The 20150-nt window shown below is 37.2% G+C and overlaps 2 protein-coding genes across 3 annotated transcripts in view; one reads left to right on the top strand and one right to left on the bottom strand.

Annotated features, from left to right (window-relative positions):
* Positions 1–607, bottom strand: part of cog6 (component of oligomeric golgi complex 6) — a 231261-nt gene extending 230654 nt beyond the window's left edge. The window contains exon 1 of the mRNA XM_061972384.1: positions 399–607. The gene's annotated coding sequence lies outside the window, so the exon portion shown is untranslated. The remainder of the gene's footprint in view (positions 1–398) is intronic.
* Positions 287–19179, top strand: nek3 (NIMA related kinase 3). 2 transcript variants are annotated; one of them, XM_061972385.1, is made up of 13 exons: positions 287–535; positions 598–691; positions 774–871; positions 3052–3135; positions 4996–5063; positions 5140–5226; positions 5306–5360; positions 8991–9191; positions 9269–9380; positions 9489–9602; positions 13069–13182; positions 16013–16130; positions 18659–19179. In XM_061972385.1, the coding sequence occupies exons 1-13, from the start codon at positions 419–421 to the stop codon at positions 18720–18722; spliced, it is 1326 nt and encodes a 441-aa protein (XP_061828369.1). In that variant the 5' UTR covers positions 287–418; the 3' UTR covers positions 18723–19179. The 2 variants fall into 2 exon arrangements, with proteins under 2 accessions (XP_061828369.1, XP_061828370.1); XM_061972386.1 differs by lacking the exons at positions 4996–5063; positions 5140–5226; positions 5306–5360.
* The last annotated feature ends 971 nt before the right edge of the window (positions 19180–20150 follow it).

Raw genomic sequence — 20150 nt, 5'->3', positions numbered from 1 at the left:
TTTAAGCACATTATACTCTAATGCCGTCATTTTCAAATTAACTGTGTGTTTCGCATGCAACGTTTGGCGATTAATAGTTTCTGAAATACAAATGCATATATATATATATATATATATATATATATATATATATATATATATATATATATATATATATATAATAAACGTTATTTTATACTCTTGCGCCATCTAGAGCCCGAATGGCGAGATCGAAGCGACGTCATTCAATAACCCGGAAGTAGGCGGGGTTGAAGGCGCGTCATTCAAAACCCCGGATGTAGGCGGGGTTGGAGGAACGTCGTTTAACAACACGGAAGTAGCAACACAATAGAAGCCATAGAGAGAACTAATCACCAAGACGAGTCCAAAAGTGGCGAAAAACACTCACTAATTCTTACCCTGTGTGCGATGCTCTTTAATGGAGGGCTATTCAGTGCACAAAGTCATCGGTGAAGGATCTTTTGGGAGGGCTTTGTTAGCCGAGTGTAAAAACACCCAGGAGAAGTATGTCGTCAAGGAAATACAGCTGCCGAAGGTACACAAACAATATTCAATAATGTCAATAATAAAAGTGATTAAAGTGCACTTGTGTAACAGAATGAGTCCAAAGCGGAGAGGTGCCGGAGAGAAGCGGTGTTGTTGTCCGCAATGAAACACGCTCATATTGTGACTTTCCATGAGGCGTTTGAAGGTAATCGGTAAATCACAGCACTTTGTGACGCGTTCGTGTCGACGTGTGTGTGTCGGTGTAACAGCAGCTGGTGTTTGTGCAGCTGATCACCTCTTGTGTATTGTGATGGAATACTGCGGCGGGGGAGACATTCTGCAGAAGATCCAGCAGCAGAAAAGCAAACACTTCGGTGTGGATCACGTAAGGCTCTTGGTTCTATCTTCCAAGATAGAGAGTCAAACTCAGAGGCAGTTACCATGGTAACGTACTGTAATAACCTAACCTGTTCGCTATTCCTGAACACATCATCACTTGTCATGTCTTTACAATGGAGGTTGATTTGTGTCTTTTTCACAAACGCTTTTTTTATACATTGGAATTTTTGTAACTTAATATTTAGGGTCTGAATTAATCAAATTGTTATGTTTTCGATTTGATGCAACAAATACTTCTGCAATTAATTTGTATACACTGGATTTTGACCAGCTGGATTTTGCATTTTTGTTTCATGGTTTTGTCAGGCTGATTTGAATTTAAAAAAATAAAATAAAAAATAAAAATTGGTTACAAAATTCTACGGAGCCCCTAAAGGGACCATGGGGGAATTTTTTTTTTTTTTAGACGTGTATCTCGTGCGCACGAGAAACTATCTCGAGAAACTATCTCGTGCGCACTATAAACTTTCTCGTGCGCAAAATAAACTTTTTATAAAGTTATAAAAAAAAAAAAGTATACTTTTTTTTTTTAGACATGTATCGTAACGTTCTCGCGCGCACGAGATACATGTTTAAAACAAATATATATATATATATATATATATATATATATATATATATATATATATATATATATATATATATACTTTATAACTTTATAAAAAGTTTCTCACGAGATACATGTCTAAAACATAAATAAATAAATTATTTAAAAAAAAAATTCCCCCATGTCCCTTTAGGGGCTCCGTAAAATTCTAAAGCAGGGATGTCAAACTTGTTTTCATTGAAGGCCACATCACAGCAATGGCTGCCTTCAGAGGGCCGCATTTAAAAAAAATAATTACAAATATGCATGCAGGCAATAACCTGAGATTAATCATGATTAATCAAAATTCAAAGTGATCAGATTAAAAAAAAATATATATATATATATATATATATAATTTTAATTTTTTTTTTTAAATTTATTTATTTATTCTTTTTTTTTTTTTTTTAATCTATATATATATATATAATTTTTTTTGATCACTTAGAATTTTGATGCAAAGTGATCAGATTTAAAAAAAAAAATATATATATATATATATTGTTTTTAAATCTGATCACTTTGATTTTTGATTAATCACTTTTTAAAAAAAAATAATTACGATAATGCATGAAGGCAATAACCTGAGATTAATCATGATTAATCAAAATTCAAAGTGATCAGATTAAAAAAAAAATATATATATATATATATATATATTATATATATATATATATACATATACATATATATATACATATATATATATATACATATATATATATATATATATATATATATATATATATATATATATATATATATATATATATATATATATATCATTTGACAGCTTTGCTATAAATGTGTACCAGTAATCACCTCATATTATTACATTATTGCCTATGAACTTGATTATTAGATTTTTTTCATGAACAAACTAATGTTATCTTTACTAACATATTTTTGTAATACACTAAATAATTATGTAATATTTGGCATGATTAGATAACGTTTAGAATATACGCATTTTTTCCTGTCAAAATCGAAATAATTATTTGCATTTGGTAAAAAAAAAAAAAAAAGAAGTATTTTATTAACACACATTTTCCCCGGGCTTTTGCGGGCCACATGAAACAATGTGGCGGGCCAGATCTGGCCCCCAGCCTTGAGTTGGACACCGGTGTTGTAATGCAAAACAATTCAGTTAAATCATGTCAGTGTCAAAAAACAAGCATTTGTAGTGAAGACACAGATTGACCTCCACACTCTCCTGATAAACGTGAATCAAGATGTCAGATATGATAGTTTATAACCAGTACATGTTAAAATAAAAATACATTATTAATGATTTAAATTACCATTAAAAAATCGACTTTTTAATTAAAAAAAAATAATAATAATTGGCTAACAAGATACTTTTTTACAGATGACTTTATGTTTGTAATAGTTGAAATACTATCCTCCTGAGAGGGTTGAGAAAACCAGAACACAAGCCAGCCAGCTTTGGTTCACTGAGTAAGTTACCATGGCAACTGACTCGGACTTTATCTCACCTGTTCGGAAGGGAAACCCCTGAATTAAGTACCAGTTTTTACCTGACCTGCTTTTAATTCATTGCAATCCTTTTTTGCCTGTAGATCCTGAGATGGTTTGCTGAGATGTGTGCAGGCGCCAGCCATATTCACGAAAAGCGGGTCTTGCACCGTGATCTCAAGTCCAAGGTCCACCAGTCTTATACAGTCGTGATCAAAAGTTTGCATACACTTGTAAAGAACATCATGTCATGGCTGTCTTGAGTTTCCAATCATTTCTACAACTCTTATTTTTGTTGTGATAGAGTGATTGGAGCACATACTTGTTGGTCACAAAAAACATTCATGAAGTTTGCTTCTTTTATGAATTTATTATGGGTCTACTGAAAATGTGAGCAAATGTGCTGGGTCAAAAGTATACATACAGCAATGTTAATATTTGCTTACATGTCCCTTGGCAAGTTTCACTGCAATAAGGCGCTTTTGGTAGCCATCCTGAGACCTTCGAATTCGGGAGATGGGCGGGGTTAGGGGGGGCGGGGGTGTATATTGTAGCATCCCGGAAGAGTTAGTGCTGCAAGGGATTTCTGGGTATTTGTTCTGTTGTGTTTATGTTGTGTTACGGTGCGGATGTTCTCCCGAAATGTGTTTGTCATTCTTGTTTGGTGTGGGTTCACAGTGTGGCCCGCATTTGTAACAGTGTTAAAGTTGTTTATACGGCCACCCTCAGTGTGACCTGTATGCAGTCACTCATGTGTGTGTAAAAACCGCATATATTATGTGACTAGGTCGGCACGCAGCTTGAATGGAGGAAAAGTGAACGTGACGACAGGTTGGAGAGGATGCTAATGACAGTGTCTTTAAGGCACGCCCCCAATATTGTGGTCCGGGTGGAAATCGGGAGAATTGTTTACCCGGGAGGGGCACTGAAATTCGGGAGTCTCCCGGGAAAATTGGGAGGGTTGACAAGTATGGCCATCCACAAGCTTCTGGTTGAATTTTTGACCACTCCTCTTGACAAAATTGGTGCAGTTCAGCTAAATGTGTCGGTTTTCTGACATGGACTTGTTTCTTCAGCATTGTCCACACGTTGGACTTTGGGAAGGCCATTCTAAAACCTTCATTCTAGCCTGATTTAGCCATTCTTTTACCACTTTTGATGTGTGTTTGGGGTCATTGTCATGTTGGAAAACCCAACTGCACCCAAGACCCAACCTGAGGATTTTAGCTTGTCCTGAAGAATTCGGAGGTAATCCTCCTTTTTCATTGTCCCATTTACTCTCTGTAAAGCACCAGTTCCATTGGCAGCAAAACAGGCCCAGAGCATAATACTACCACCACCAAGCTTGACGGTAGGAATGGTGTTCCTGGGATTAAAGGCCTCACCTTTTCTCCTCCAAACATATTGCTGGGTATTGTGGCCAAACAGTTAAATTTTTGTTTCATCTGACCACAGAACTTTCTTCGAGAAGGTCTTATCCTTGTCCATGTGATCAGCAGCAAACTTTAGACGAGCCTTAAGGTGTGGCTTCTGGAGCAAGGGCTTCCTTCTTGCATGGTAGCCTCTCAGTCCATGGTCATGCAAAACACACTTGACTGAGGACACTGACACCTGTGTTCCAGCAGCTTCCAATTCATTGCAGACTTGCTTTTTGGTGGTTCTCGGTTGACTCTTGATCATCCTGACCAATTTTCTCTCAGCAGCAGGTGATAGCTTGCGTTTTCTTCCTGATCGTGGCAGTGACAAAACTGTGCCATGCACTTTATACTTACGAACAACTGTCTGCACAGTTTCTCTCGGATTTTAAGCTGCTTTGTAATGGCTCCAAGTGACTTCTTCCCTGACTTGTTCAAGTCAATGATTCGTTTTTTCAGATCTGTGCTGAGTTCCTTTGACTTTTTCATTGTCACGTTTGTAACCGAGTCTAATGACTGCATCACATGAGCCCTATTTAAATCATACACAATGTGTTGTTTGTGGCGAGCAAAGTGTTGGACGCACCTTTCAGTTTGATCCAAACCCCATTTTTTGTTCTGTCCCCCTTCCAGAACATTTTCCTGACCGACAAAGGCACCATCAAGCTGGGAGACTTTGGCTCAGCGTGTGTTCTCAGCAGGTATCCTGAGGATCCAGGTGTACTTTGTGTGCTTTTAACTGGACTGTGAACCACTTTGGAATGTTTGGTGCTGCAGCGCCGAGGCCTACGCTTGCACGTACGTGGGGACCCCTTATTACGTGGCCCCTGAGATCTGGGAAAACAAGCCGTACAACAATAAGAGGTGACGGGTGTCCAGCAAACAACCTTGTTTACCTGCCAGTGTGTTGTGTAGTCATACTGCCGTCTTGTGTGTTTTGCAGCGACGTGTGGTCTCTAGGTTGTGTCCTCTATGAGCTGTGCACCCTGCGACACCCGGTAAAACCATCTCACCTCCAAAAGTTGTATTACAATAACACAATATCTGACAATGCAAAGTTGTATTACAATAACACAATATCTGACAATGCAAAGTTGTATTACAATAACACAATATATGACAATGTAAAGTTGTATTACAATAACACAACACAACTGACAATGCTAAGTTGTATTACAATAACACAATATATGACAATGTAAAGTTGTATTACAATAACACAATATCTGACAATGTAAAGTTGTATTACAATAACACAATATATGATAATGTAAAGTTGTATTACAATAACACAATATATGACAATGTAAAGTTGTATTATAATAACACAATATATGACAATGTAAAGTTTCATTACAATAACACAATATATGACAATGTAAAGTTGTATTACAATAATACAATATATGACAATGTAAAGTTGTATTACAATAACACAATATATGACAATGTAAAAATGTATTACAATAACACAATATATGACAATGTAAAGTTGTATTACAATAACACAATATATGACAATGTAAAGTTGTATTATAATAACACAATATAAGACAATGTAAAGTTGTATTACAATAACACAATATATGACAATGTAACAATGTATTACAATAACACAATATATGACAATGTATAGTTGTATTACAATAACACACTATATGACAATGTAAAGTTGTATTACAATAACACAATATATGACAATGTAAAGTTGTAATACAATAACACAATATATGACAATGTAACGTTTTATTACAATAACACAATATCTGACAATGTAAAGTTGTATTACAATAACACAATATATGACAATGTAAAGTTGCATTACAATAACACAATATATGACAATGTAAAGTTGTACTACAATAACACAATATATGTCAATGTAAAGTTGTATTACAATAACACAACTGATAATGCAAAGTTGTATTACAATAACACAATATATGACAATGTAAAGTTGTATTATAATAACACAATATAAGACAATGTAATGTTGTAATACAATAACACAATACATGACAATGTAAAGTTGTATTACAATAACACAATGTATGACAATGTAAAGTTGTATTACAATAACACAATATATGACAATGTAAAGTTGTATTATAATAACACAATATAAGACAATGTAAAGTTGTAATACAATAACACAATACATGACAATGTAAAGTTGTATTACAATAACACAATGTATGACAATGTAAAGTTGTATTACAATAACACAATGTATGACAATGTAAAGTTGTATTACAATAACACAATATAAGACAATGTAAAGTTGTATTACAATAACACAATATATGACAATGTAAAGTTGTACTACAATAACACAATATCTGACAATGTAAAGTTGTATCACAATAACACAATATCTGACAATGTAAAGTTGTATTACAATAACACAATATATGACAATGTAAAGTTGTATTACAATAACACAATGTATGACAATGTAAAGTTGTATTACAATAACACAATGTATGACAATGTAAAGTTGTATTACAATAACACAATGTATGACAATGTAAAGTTGTATTACAATAACACAATATATGACTATGTAAAGTTGTATTACAATAACACAATATATGACAATGTAAAGTTGTATTACAATAACACAATATCTGACAATGTAAAGTTGTATTATAATAACAATATATGACAATGTAAAGTTGTATTACAATAACACAATATATGACAATGTAAAAATGTATTACAATAATACAATATATGACAATGTAAAGTTGTATTACAATAACACAATGTATGACAATGTAAAGTTGTATTACAATAACACAATATATGACAATGTAAAGTTGTATTACAATAACACAATATATGACAATGTAAAAATGTATTACAATAATACAATATATGACAATGTAAAGTTGTATTACAATAACACAATGTATGACAATGTAAAGTTGTATTATAATAACACAAAATAAGACAATGTAAAGTTGTACTACAATAACACAATATATGACAATGTAAAGTTGTATTACAATAACACAACTGATAATGCAAAGTTGTATTACAATAACACAACATATGACAATGTAAAGTTGTATTACAATAACACAATATCTGACAATGTAAAGTTGTATTACAATAACACAATGTATGACAATGTAAAGTTGTATTACAATAACACAATGTATGACAATGTAAAGTTGTATTATAATAACACAATATAAGACAATGTAAAGTTGTATTACAATAACACAATATATGACAATGTAACAATGTATTACAATAACACAATATATGACAATGTAAAGTTGTATTACAATAACACAACTGACAATGCAAAGTTGTATTACAATAACACATTATATGACAATGTAAAGTTGTATTACAATAACACAATATATGACAATGTAAAGTTGTATTACAATAACACAATATATGACAGTGTAAAGTTGTATTACAATAACACAATATCTGACAATGTAAAGTTGTATTACAATAACACAATATATGACAATGTAAAGTTGTATTACAATAACACAATATATGACAATGTAAAGTTGTATTACAATAACACAATATCAGACAATACAATACATTTATCATGTGATGTATCATTTATCATGCATTATGTATGATTTATCATACTTAATGCATCATACATCATATGTGATGTATCATATATGATACATCACATATGATATATCATGTATAACGTAGCATGATTTATCATACATCATTTATTATATATGATGTATCATGTATGATGTATCATACATCATGTACCATGTATGACGTGTCATCATGTATGATGTATCATTATGTATGATGTATCATCATGTATCATATATCATGTATCATATATGATGTATCATGTATGATGTATCATAATGTATGATGTATCATATATCATGTACCATGTATGATGTATCATCATGTATCATACATCACGTATCATATATGATGTATCATGCATGATGTATCATAATGTATCATGTACCATGTATGATGTATCATGATGTATCATATATGATCTATCATATGTCATGTATCATGATGTATCATGATGTATCATACATCATATATCATGTATGACGTATCATGATGTATCATATATCATGTACCATGTATGATGTATCATCATGTATCATATATCATGTATCATATATGCTGTATCATGTATGATGTATCATGATGTATCATATATCATGATGTATCATATATCATGTATCATGATGTATCATATATCATATATCATGTAGCATGTGTGACGCATCATGATGTATTATATATCATGTATCATACAGTACATGATGTATCATTATATAATTGACCATTTATGACGTATCATGATGCATCATGTATGATGTATCATGTATCATATATCAGGTATCATGATGTATCATATATCATGTACCATGTATGATGTATCATGATGTATCATATATCATGTATCATATATCATGTATGACGTATCATGATGTATCATATATCATGATGTATCATATATCATGTATCATGATGTATCATACATCATGTATCATGTATCATGATGTATCATATATCATGTATCATGTATCATGATGTATGATGTACTGTGTATCTTAAATGATATATGATGTATGATGATATCACGGATGTATGTCATTGTTCAGTTCCAGGCTCCCAGCTGGAAGAGTCTGATACTGAAAGTGTGTCGGGGGTCCTACCCTCCCCCACCCAGGCACCTCCCCCCTGAGCTGCAGCTGTTGCTCAGGCACGTCTTCAAGACGGACCCCAAAGAGCGTCCGTCCCTGCGCACCATCCTCACCTCTCACCGGGTCTCCGGGCTCCTGCGAGCACACCTGTCCCCCCAGGTACTCTTGCGCAACCCTCGCCGCGCGGGGTCTGACCTTTGACCCTGAGAGCGTTTGATGGGCGGCCGTGTTTGCAGGCCTTAGAGGCGGAGCAACGAGGGCGGCGCTCTGCTGGGAGACGGCAGGGCGACCAGGGGAAGAAAGTCCTGCACCATCTGGGAGGAGAGCGTTTGATTGACACCCTGGAAGGTATGAACCAGTTGTTCTTCATACATGAATCCATGGAAGATTCATTCATTAATCCATGGAAGATTCATGCATGAATCCATGAAAGATTCATTTTACCTTTGACTGCAGGGGAAAACAAAGCACCTCCTCCTCGAAGGCGTTGGGCCGCCGAGCCCTCAGAGACCGTGATCCAGGTGTTGGCCAACGCCAGCCTCCTGTCGTCCGATGGCGATGTCCATCAAGGTACGCGAGCAGATCATGTGACCCAGACCTTAAGTCAGGTGCTGTGTCCATCATGTGACCCAGACTGTAAGTCAGGTGTGTGGATGATGTGTCCATCATGTGACCCAGACTGTAAGTCAGGTGTGTGGATGATGTGTCCATCATGTGACCCAGACTGTAAGTCAGGTGTGTGGATGATGTGTCCCAGACTGTAAGTAAGGTGTGTGGATGATGTGACCCAGACCGTAAGTCAGGTGTGTGGACGATGTGACCCAGACTGTAAGTCAGGTGGGTGGATGATGTGTCCATCATGTGACCCAGACTGTAAGTCAGGTGTGTGGATGATGTGGCCATCATGTGACCCAGACTGTAAGTCAGGTGTGTGGATGATGTGTCCCAGACTGTAAGTAAGGTGTGTGGATGATGTGGCCCAGACCGTAAGTCAGGTGTGTGGACGATGTGACCCAGACTGTAAGTCAGGTGGGTGGATGATGTGTCCATCATGTGACCCAGACTGTAAGTCAGGTGTGTGGATGATGTGGCCATCATGTGACCCAGACTGTAAGTCAGGTGTGTGGATGGTGTGACCCAGACTGTAAGTCAGGTGTGTGGATGATGTGTCCATCGTGTGACCCAGACTGTAAGTCAGGTGTGTGGATGATGTGACCCAGACTGTAAGTCAGGTGTGTGGATGATGTGTCCATCATGTGACCCAGACTGTAAGTCAGGTGTGTGGATGATGTGTCCATCATGTGACCCAGACTGTAAGTCAGGTGTGTGGATGATGTGACTCAGACTGTAAGTCGGGTGTGTGGATGATGTGACCCAGACTGTAAGTCGGGTGTGTGGATGATGTGACCCAGACTATAAGTCGGGTGTGTGGATGATGTGACCCAGACTGTAAGTCAGGTGTGTGGATGATGTGACCCAGACTGTAAGTCAGGTGTGTGGATGATGTGACCCAGACTGTAAGTCATGTGTGTGGATGATGTGACCCAGACTGTAAGTCAGGTGTGTGGATGATGTGACCCAGACTGTAAGTCAGGTGTGTGGATGATGTGACCCAGACTGTAAGTCAGGTGTGTGGATGATGTGACCCAGACTGTAAGTCAGGTGTGTGGATGATGTGACCCAGACTGTAAGTCAGGTGTGTGGATGATGTGGCCCAGACTGTAAGTCGGGTGTGTGGATGATGAGACCCAGACTGTAAGTCAGGTGTGTGGATGATGTGACCCAGACTGTAAGTCGGGTGTGTGGATGATGTGACCCAGACTGTAAGTCAGGTGTGTGGATGATGTGACCCAGACTGTAAATCGGGTGTGTGGATGATGAGACCCAGACTGTAAGTCAGGTGTGTGGATGATGTGTCCATCATGTGACCCAGACTGTAAGTCAGGTGTGTGGATGATGTGACCCAGACTGTAAGTCGGGTGTGTGGATGATGTGTCCATCATGTGACCCAGACTGTAAGTCAGGTGTGTGGATGATGTGTCCATCATGTGACCCAGACTGTAAGTCAGGTGTGTGGATGATGTGACCCAGACTGTAAATCGGGTGTGTGGATGATGAGACCCAGACTGTAAGTCAGGTGTGTGGATGATGTGTCCATCATGTGACCCAGACTGTAAGTCAGGTGTGTGGATGATGTGTCCATAATGTGACCCAGACTGTAAGTCAGGTGTGTGGATGATGTGACCCAGACTGTAAGTCGGGTGTGTGGATGATGTGACCCAGACTGTAAGTCGGGTGTGTGGATGATGTGACCCAGACTATAAGTCGGGTGTGTGGATGATGTGACCCAGACTGTAAGTCAGGTGTGTGGATGATGTGACCCAGACTGTAAGTCAGGTGTGTGGATGATGTGACCCAGACTGTAAGTCATGTGTGTGGATGATGTGACCCAGACTGTAAGTCAGGTGTGTGGATGATGTGACCCAGACTGTAAGTCAGGTGTGTGTAGGATGTGACCCAGACTGTAAGTCAGGTGTGTGGATGATGTGACCCAGACTGTAAGTCAGGTGTGTGCATGATGTGGCCCAGACTGTAAGTCAGGTGTGTGGATGATGTGACCCAGACTGTAAGTCAGGTGTGTGGATGATGTGTCCATCATGTGACCCAGACTGTAAGTCAGGTGTGTGGATGATGTGTCCATCATGTGACCCAGACTGTAAGTCAGGTGTGTGGATGATGTGACCCAGACTGTAAGTCGGGTGTGTGGATGATGTGACCCAGACTGTAAGTCGGGTGTGTGGATGATGTGACCCAGACTATAAGTCGGGTGTGTGGATGATGTGACCCAGACTGTAAATCAGGTGTGTGGATGATGTGACCCAGACTGTAAGTCAGGTGTGTGGATGATGTGACCCAGACTGTAAGTCATGTGTGTGGATGATGTGACCCAGACTGTAAATCAGGTGTGTGGATGATGTGACCCAGACTGTAAGTCAGGTGTGTGGATGATGTGACCCAGACTGTAAGTCAGGTGTGTGGATGATGTGACCCAGACTGTAAGTCATGTGTGTGGATGATGTGACCCAGACTGTAAGTCAGGTGTGTGCATGATGTGACCCAGACTGTAAGTCAGGTGTGTGGATGATGTGACCCAGACTGTAAGTCAGGTGTGTGGATGATGTGACCCAGACTAAGTCAGGTGTGTGGATGATGTGACCCAGACTGTAAGTCAGGTGTGTGGATGATGTGACCCAGACTGTAAGTCGGGTGTGTGGATGATGTGACCCAGACTGTAAGTCGGGTGTGTGGATGATGTGACCCAGACTATAAGTCGGGTGTGTGGATGATGTGACCCAGACTGTAAGTCAGGTGTGTGGATGATGTGGCCCAGACTGTAAGTCGGGTGTGTGGATGATGTGACCCAGACTATAAGTCGGGTGTGTGGATGATGTGACCCAGACTGTAAGTCAGGTGTGTGGATGATGTGACCCAGACTGTAAGTCGGGTGTGTGGATGATGTGACCCAGACTATAAGTCGGGTGTGTGGATGATGTGACCCAGACTGTAAGTCAGGTGTGTGGATGATGTGACCCAGACTCTAAGTCGGGTGTGTGGATGATGTGACCCAGACTGTAAGTCAGGTGTGTGGATGATGTGACCCAGACTGTAAGTCAGGTGTGTGGATGATGTGACCCAGACTCTAAGTCGGGTGTGTGGATGATGTGACCCAGACTGTAAGTCAGGTGTGTGGATGATGTGACCCAGACTGTAAGTCAGGTGTGTGCATGATGTGACCCAGACTGTAAGTCAGGTGTGTGGATGATGTGACGCAGACTGTAAGTCAGGTGTGTGGATGATGTGACCCAGACTGTAAGTCAGGTGTGTGGATGATGTGACCCAGACTGTAAGTCAGGTGTGTGGATGATGTGACCCAGACTGTAAGTCAGGTGTGTGGATGATGTGACCCAGACTGTAAGTCAGGTGTGTGGATGATGTGACCCAGACTGTAAGTCAGGTGTGTGGATGATGTGTCCAGAGGAGAGAGGGCGACGCAAACAATGGCAGCGAGATCCTCCAGAGAGGCTGCTGAGTTTGTTGGAGAAAGCTGAGTTGAAGCGAGCCTTCAGCACCTTCGTGATCCACAGAGAAGGTCTGTTGTCAATACTTCAAGTACTAATACTAGTACTATTGATTACTAATACTAGTACTGTTTGCCACTAATGCTAGTACTGTTTGCCACTAATACTAGTACTGTTTGCCACTAATGCTAGTACTGTATGTCACTAGTACTAGTACTGTTTGTCACTAACATTAGTACTGTTGGTCACTAATACTAGTACTGTATTTCACTAATACTAATACTATTTGTAAGTAATACTAGTACTGTTTGTCACTAAGACTAGTACTGTCTGTCACTAATACTAGTACTATTTGTCACTAATACTGTTTGCTACTAATACTAGTACTGTTTGTCACTAGTACTAGTACTGTTTGTCACTAACATTAGTACTGTTGGTCACTAATACTAGTACTGTCTGTCACTAATATTAGTACTATTTGCTACTAATACTAGTACTGTTTGTCACTAGTACTAGTTCTGTTTGTCACTAACATTAGTACTGTTGGTCACTAATACTAGTACTGTCTGTCACTAATATTAGTACTATTTGCTACTAATACTAGTACTGTTTGTCACTAGTACTAGTACTGTTTGTCACTAACATTAGTACTGTTGGTCACTAATACTAGTACTGTCTGTCACTAATATTAGTACTATTTGCTACTAATACTAGTACTGTTTGTCACTAGTACTAGTTCTGTTTGTCACTAACATTAGTACTGTTGGTCACTAATACTAGTACTGTCTGTCACTAATATTAGTACTATTTGCCACTAATACTAGTACTGTTTGTCACTAGTACTAGTTCTGTTTGTCACTAACATTAGTACTGTGCAATCTACTAATAAAAGTTTCAATCAATCAATCAAAAAAACTGTTGGTCACTAATACTAGTACTGTTGTCACTAATACTAGTACTATTTGTCATTAATACTAGTACTGTTTGTCACTAAGACTAGTGCTGTCTCTCACTAATACTAGTACTATTAGTCACTAATACTAGTAGTTTGTCACTAATACTAGTACCATTTGCCACTAATACTAGTACTGTTTGTCACTAGTACTAGTTCTGTTTGTCACTAACATTAGTACTGTGCAATCTACTAATAAAAGTTTCAATCAATCAATCAAAAAAACTGTTGGTCACTAATACGAGTACTGTTGTCACTAATAGTAGTACTATTTGTCATTAATACTAGTACTGTTTGTCACTAAGACTAGTGCTGTCTTTCACTAATACTAGTACTATTAGTCACTAATACTAGTAGTTTGTCACTAATACTAGTACTGTTTGTCACTAGTACTAGCACTGTTTGTCACTAACATTAGTACTGTTGTTCATTAATACTAGTACTGTCTGTCACTAATACTAGTACTATTTGTCATTAATACTAGTACTGTTCGTCACTAAGACTAGTACTGTTTGCCACTATAACTAGTACTATTGATCACTAATACTAGTACTATTGATCACTAATACTAGGTAAACAACATGCAAGGCTATAGGCGACTAGGAGAGAGCAGCTACACAACAGCTAAGCACACAAGCTAAACATAGGTAATCATCAGTGAACAATAAAATGTCACATGTCAATATAAACAAGTATCAAATAACAATAGTTGCATATGACTTACACATACAAAGCCTCCAAGGCAGAATTAGGAAATATCCAGTAACAAATGTGTCCGCATCATGAGTTTTAGTTCATGATTTATTGTGACCACTATGAATAATAATCAACACTCCACTTCAGAGGCATAAATGTGTCATAATTAGAGATGTACGATAATATCGGGCTGCCGATATTATTGGATGATAAATGCTTTAAAATGTAATATTGGTTTCAAAAAATAAAATGTATGACTTTTTAAAACGCCGCTGTGTACACGGACGTAGGGAGAAGTACAGAGCGCCAATAAACCTTAAAGGCACTGCCTTTGCGTGCCGGCCCAGTCACATAATATCTACGGCTTTTCACACACACAAGTGAATGCAAGCACACTTGGTCAACAGCCATACAGGTCACACTGAGGGTGGCCGTATAAACAACTTTAACACTGTTACAAATATGCGCCACACTGTGAACCCACACCAAACAAGAATGACAAACACATTTCGGGAGAACATCCGCACCGTAACACAACATAAACACAACAGAACAAATACCCAGAACCCCTTCCGGGACGCTACAATATACACCCCCCTCCCGACTTAAACAAGTTGAAAAACTTATTCGGGTGTTACCATTTAGTGGTCAATTGTACAGAACATGTACTTCACTGTGCAATCTACTAATAAAAGTTTCAATCAATCAATCAATCAAACCCCCTACATATACCCCGCCCACCTCAACCTCCTCATGCTCTCTCATTGAGAGCATGTCCCAAAGCTGCTGTTTTGAGGCATGTTAAAAAAAATAATGCACTTTGTGACTTCAATAATAAATATGGCAGTGCCATGTTGGCATTTTTTCCCCATAACTTGAGTTGATTTATTTTGGAAAACCTTGTTACATTGTTTAATGCATCCAGCGGGGCATCACAACAAAATTAGGCATAATAATGTGTTCATACCACGACTGTATATATCAGTATCAGTTGATATCGGAATCGGTAATTAAGAGTTGGACAATATCGGAATATCGGCAAAGAAAGCCATTATCGGACATCTCTAGTCATAATGTTAGTGTTTTTCAACGCGACCTCTGAATCATTCCACATGATTCTTGCTGGTATCGTTTCGGGTTCATATCAGTATGAGCCAATACTCAAAGTATCGTATTCAAAGTGATAAAGTTGTTATGGGACATCTCTATTTGTAACCCCAAAGAATGACTGATACGGCTCTTCTCCTCCCCAGGTGACAGTCCTCTGATTGGTCCGCTCTCGCAGCCTCAGAGTGACGACACAGACGGCCCCGAGCAGGAAGTCCACGCCGACGACGAGCGCCTCCAGCCGCGCTCCGACGACGAGGACACGTAAGCTCTTTTGTTGCCATGGTGACCGCACGTCGTCTTCGCACTAAAAATGGACTTACGTCCGACTCGCCATTAGAAAATTAAAACATTTATTTTGATAATTATTATTTGATAATTATTTTTGAGCTAGTTTTGCAACTCTTTACCCCAAAGTCGTATAACTTGGTTGGTATGTGACACATGCTAACTGTTAGCATGCTAACTGTTAGCATGCTAACGTTCGCTTGCTAGCATGCTAAAATTAGCATGCTAACTTTTTTAGCTAGTTTTGCAACCCTTACCCCAGTGTCTTACAACTTGGTATGTGACACATGCTAACTGTTAGCATGCTAACATTTGCTTGCTAGCATGCTTAAATTAGCATGCTAACTTTTTGAGCTAGTTTTGCAAATCTTTACCTTAGTGTCATATAACTTGTATGTGACACATGCTAACTGTTAGCATGCTAGCGTCCGCTTGCTAACATGCTAAAATTAGCATGCTAACTTTTTTAGCTAGTTTTGCAACCCTTTACCCCAGTGTCTTACAACTTGGTATGTGACACATGCTAACTGTTAGCATGCTAACATTCGCTTGCTAGCATGCTTAAATTAGCATGATAACTTTTTGAGCTAGTTATGCAAATCTTTACCCCAGTGTCATATAACTTGGTGCGTGACACATGCTAACTGTTAGCATGCTAACAATGGCATGCTAACGTTTTCAGCTAATTGTACACTTCTCTAATTTCGCAGCCATATACCCTAGAGTCATATAACTTGGTATGTGACACATGCTAACTGTTAACATGCTAACGTTCGCTTGCTAGCATGCTAAAATTAACATGCTAACTTTTTGAGCTAGAATAAAGACGCAATATTTTAATAAAACATTTTTGATTTTAACAAACTTTGAACGCATTATATAATAGTTTTAAAGTAAAAATGTAATAAAAAATAAAGATAATATAACTAAACTATGAATTTGATAAAACTAAAGATGTAATATTTCAATAAAATATTATTTTTGAATTTAACAAACTTTGAATTGATTAAAGAATAAACTTTTTAAGGAAAAATATTGTGAAAATGAAGATAATATAACTAAAATAAAACAGGAATTTCATCAAATTAAAGACGTAATATTTCAATAAAATATTATTTTTGAATTTAACAAACTTTGAATGTATTATAGAATAACGTTTTAAATTAAAATATTATAAAAATAAAGATAATATAACAAAAATAAAACATGAATTTGATAATAATAAAGACGTAGTATTTCAATAAAACATGATTTGTATTTGAACAAACTGAATATTATCAACTTTTAAAGTAAAAATATTATGAAAATAACGATAATATAACTAAATTAAAATAGGTATTTGATAAGAATAAAGACGCAATATTCTAATACATTTGAACGCATTCTATAATAGTTTTAAAGTAAAAATGTAATAAAAAATAAAGATAATATAACTAAACTATGAATTTGATAAGAATGAAGACGTAATATTTCAATATAACTTTATTTTTTATGTTAAAAACTTTGAATGCATTATAGAAGTTTTAAAGTAAAAATATTATGAACATAAAGATAACTAAAATAAAATAGGAATTTGATAAGAATGACATATTTCAATTAAACTTTGAATGCATTTCAGAATAAAGTTTTAAAGTAAAAATATAAAGATAATATAAATACAATAAAATAAGAATTTGACAAGAATAAAGATGTAATATTTCAATTGATTGATTAAAGAATCAACTTTTTTAAGGAAAAATATTGTGAAATTGAAGATAATCTAAAATAAAACAGGAATTTGATCAAATTAAAGACGTAATATTTCAATAAAATATTATTTTAGAATTTAACAAACTTTGAATGTATTATAGAATAAAGTTTTAAAGTAAAATATTATAAAAACAAAAATAATATAACAAAAATAAAACAGGAATTTGATAATAATAAAGACGTAGTATTTCAATAAAACATGATTTGTATTTGAACAAACTTTGAATGATTATCAACTTTTAAAGTAAAAATATTATGAAAATATAACTAAAATAAAATAGGAATTTGACAAGAATAAAGACGTAATATTTTAATAAAATATTATTTTTGAATTTAACAAACTTTGAATGCATTATGGAATAGACTTTGTGAAAATAAAGTTTATATAACTACAATAAAATAGGAATTTGATAATAATAAAGATGTAATATTTCTATAAAAAAATATTTATGATTTTAACAATAAACTTTGAATGCAACATAGAACATTTATAATTAAATAACATTATTTTCTGTTATTCTTTCATCTTTTAAATTTCCTTAATTTACAAAACGCCACAGCGCCAACCTGAAAATATATTTGCCACTTCAGTGTTGCAGTTTTCACCCCGGCCAGCAGGTAGAGCTGTCAGTGTGTGTGTGCGGCGTTTAAAGGCAGGTCACATGCATCACGTTAGTCAAAATGAGTATGCAGGTGTCCCTAATCAGGGGGTTGATCATGTGACCTGATGACCTCGTGCTTCTCCCCCCACCCAGGGACTTTGAGGAGGACTCTCCCAGAGACTGGGTGGCCGCGCTGGAGGGAATGTTGCAAGCGTGACGCCAGGATGCCGCCACTTCCTGTCCAAGTTTGCGTTGGCAACAAAACTAAGTGGAACACCCGGGTCACATGACCAACACCTGGGTCACATGACCAACACCCGGGTCACATGACCAACACCCGGGTCACATGACCAACACCCGGGTGGAAAGTGCTTGTTTGTGCAGGTGAAGGATCCCAGCAGAAAAAAATAATAATTATGGAGGACAAATGTTCATTTTTGTAGTTTTTGGTGCTTTTTGGGGGGGGGGGCACATGTGGCTATTAAAGTACAGGAAGTGAAGAAAACGAGTCCCTCCCTTTGCAGCTGACTCTCATCTGGGAACGTTTGTTATTAAAGTGTCCCGATACAACTTGTTTTACTTCTGATACAGATATTGATCTGATATCATTTAGTAGTGTGGAATGTTAGAAAAGGTTTGGTGAAGAATGGTGATTATTAAAAACACTTAACATATCTATTATTAACCATCTGGAAGGGACTTGTGCTGTCTTTAGGTTGAAGTGAAGCGGTAATTTATTTTTTTTGATGACACCTGGTGGTCACGATAATTCATGAAGTTAAACTTATTGGTTGGAATTGGGGGTTAAAATCACCAAAAATTATTCCCGGGCGCGGCCACCGCTGCTGCCCACTGCTCCCCTCACCTCCCAGGGGGTGATCAAGGGTGATGGGTCAAATGCAGAGAATAATTTCGCCACACCTAGTGTGTGTGTGTGACAATCATTGGTACTTTAACTTTAACTTATGAGGCAGTAAGTTAAGTGATGCGGACACGTTTGTTACGTATGTCTAGCTTGTGTGTTATTGTGTGCTTAGCTGTTGTATCCTATAGCCTAGCATGTTTACCTTTTGTAAATGACTTTAGTAAAATAGAATACATTGTGTGTTTATTGGAGGACATCTAGATGACGTTTAGACTGTCTGTCTAGCTTTGCACAAGTAAACACTGTGATTGTATCGCACATGATATCACACACAAGTAAAAACGCTGCAGAACCGCTTGTATCGCACATGATATCCCACACAAACACTCTGCAGGCCGTTTGTATTGCACATGATATCACACACAAGTAAACACGCCACAGGACTGCTTATATCGCACATAATATCACACACATGTAAACACGCGGAAGGACTGCTTTTATCGCACATGATATCACACACGAGTAAACACTGCAAGACCGCTTGTATCGCACATGAGATCACACGCAAGTAAACACTCTGCAGGACTGCTTGTATCGCACATGATATCACACACAAGTAAACACTATGCAGGACCGCTTGTATCGCACTTGAGATCACACGCACGTAAACATGCGGAAGGACTGCTTTTATCGCACATGATATCACAAGCAAATAAACATGTGGCAGAACCGCTTGTATCGCACATGATATCGCACACAAGTAAACACTACAGAAACGCT

Source organism: Nerophis lumbriciformis, linkage group LG17, assembly GCF_033978685.3.
Source record: "Nerophis lumbriciformis linkage group LG17, RoL_Nlum_v2.1, whole genome shotgun sequence".
In the NCBI taxonomy this organism is placed as follows: domain Eukaryota; kingdom Metazoa; phylum Chordata; class Actinopteri; order Syngnathiformes; family Syngnathidae; genus Nerophis; species Nerophis lumbriciformis.
The sequence above is the reverse complement of the archived record's forward strand: the minus strand, read 5'-3'. Positions and strand labels throughout refer to the sequence as shown.

What these genes read in the sequence shown, in the direction of transcription:
- nek3 (XM_061972385.1), top strand. Translation starts at nt 419, where the DNA reads ATGGAGGGCTATTCAGTGCACAAAGTCATCGGTGAAGGATCTTTTGGG. An exon ending in AACACTTCGGTGTGGATCAC is followed by an intron (nt 872 to 3,051) that starts GTAAGGCTCTTG and finishes TTTTGCCTGTAG; the next exon opens with ATCCTGAGATGGTTTGCTGA. An exon ending in TGTGCACCCTGCGACACCCG is followed by an intron (nt 5,361 to 8,990) that starts GTAAAACCATCT and finishes GTCATTGTTCAG; the next exon opens with TTCCAGGCTCCCAGCTGGAA.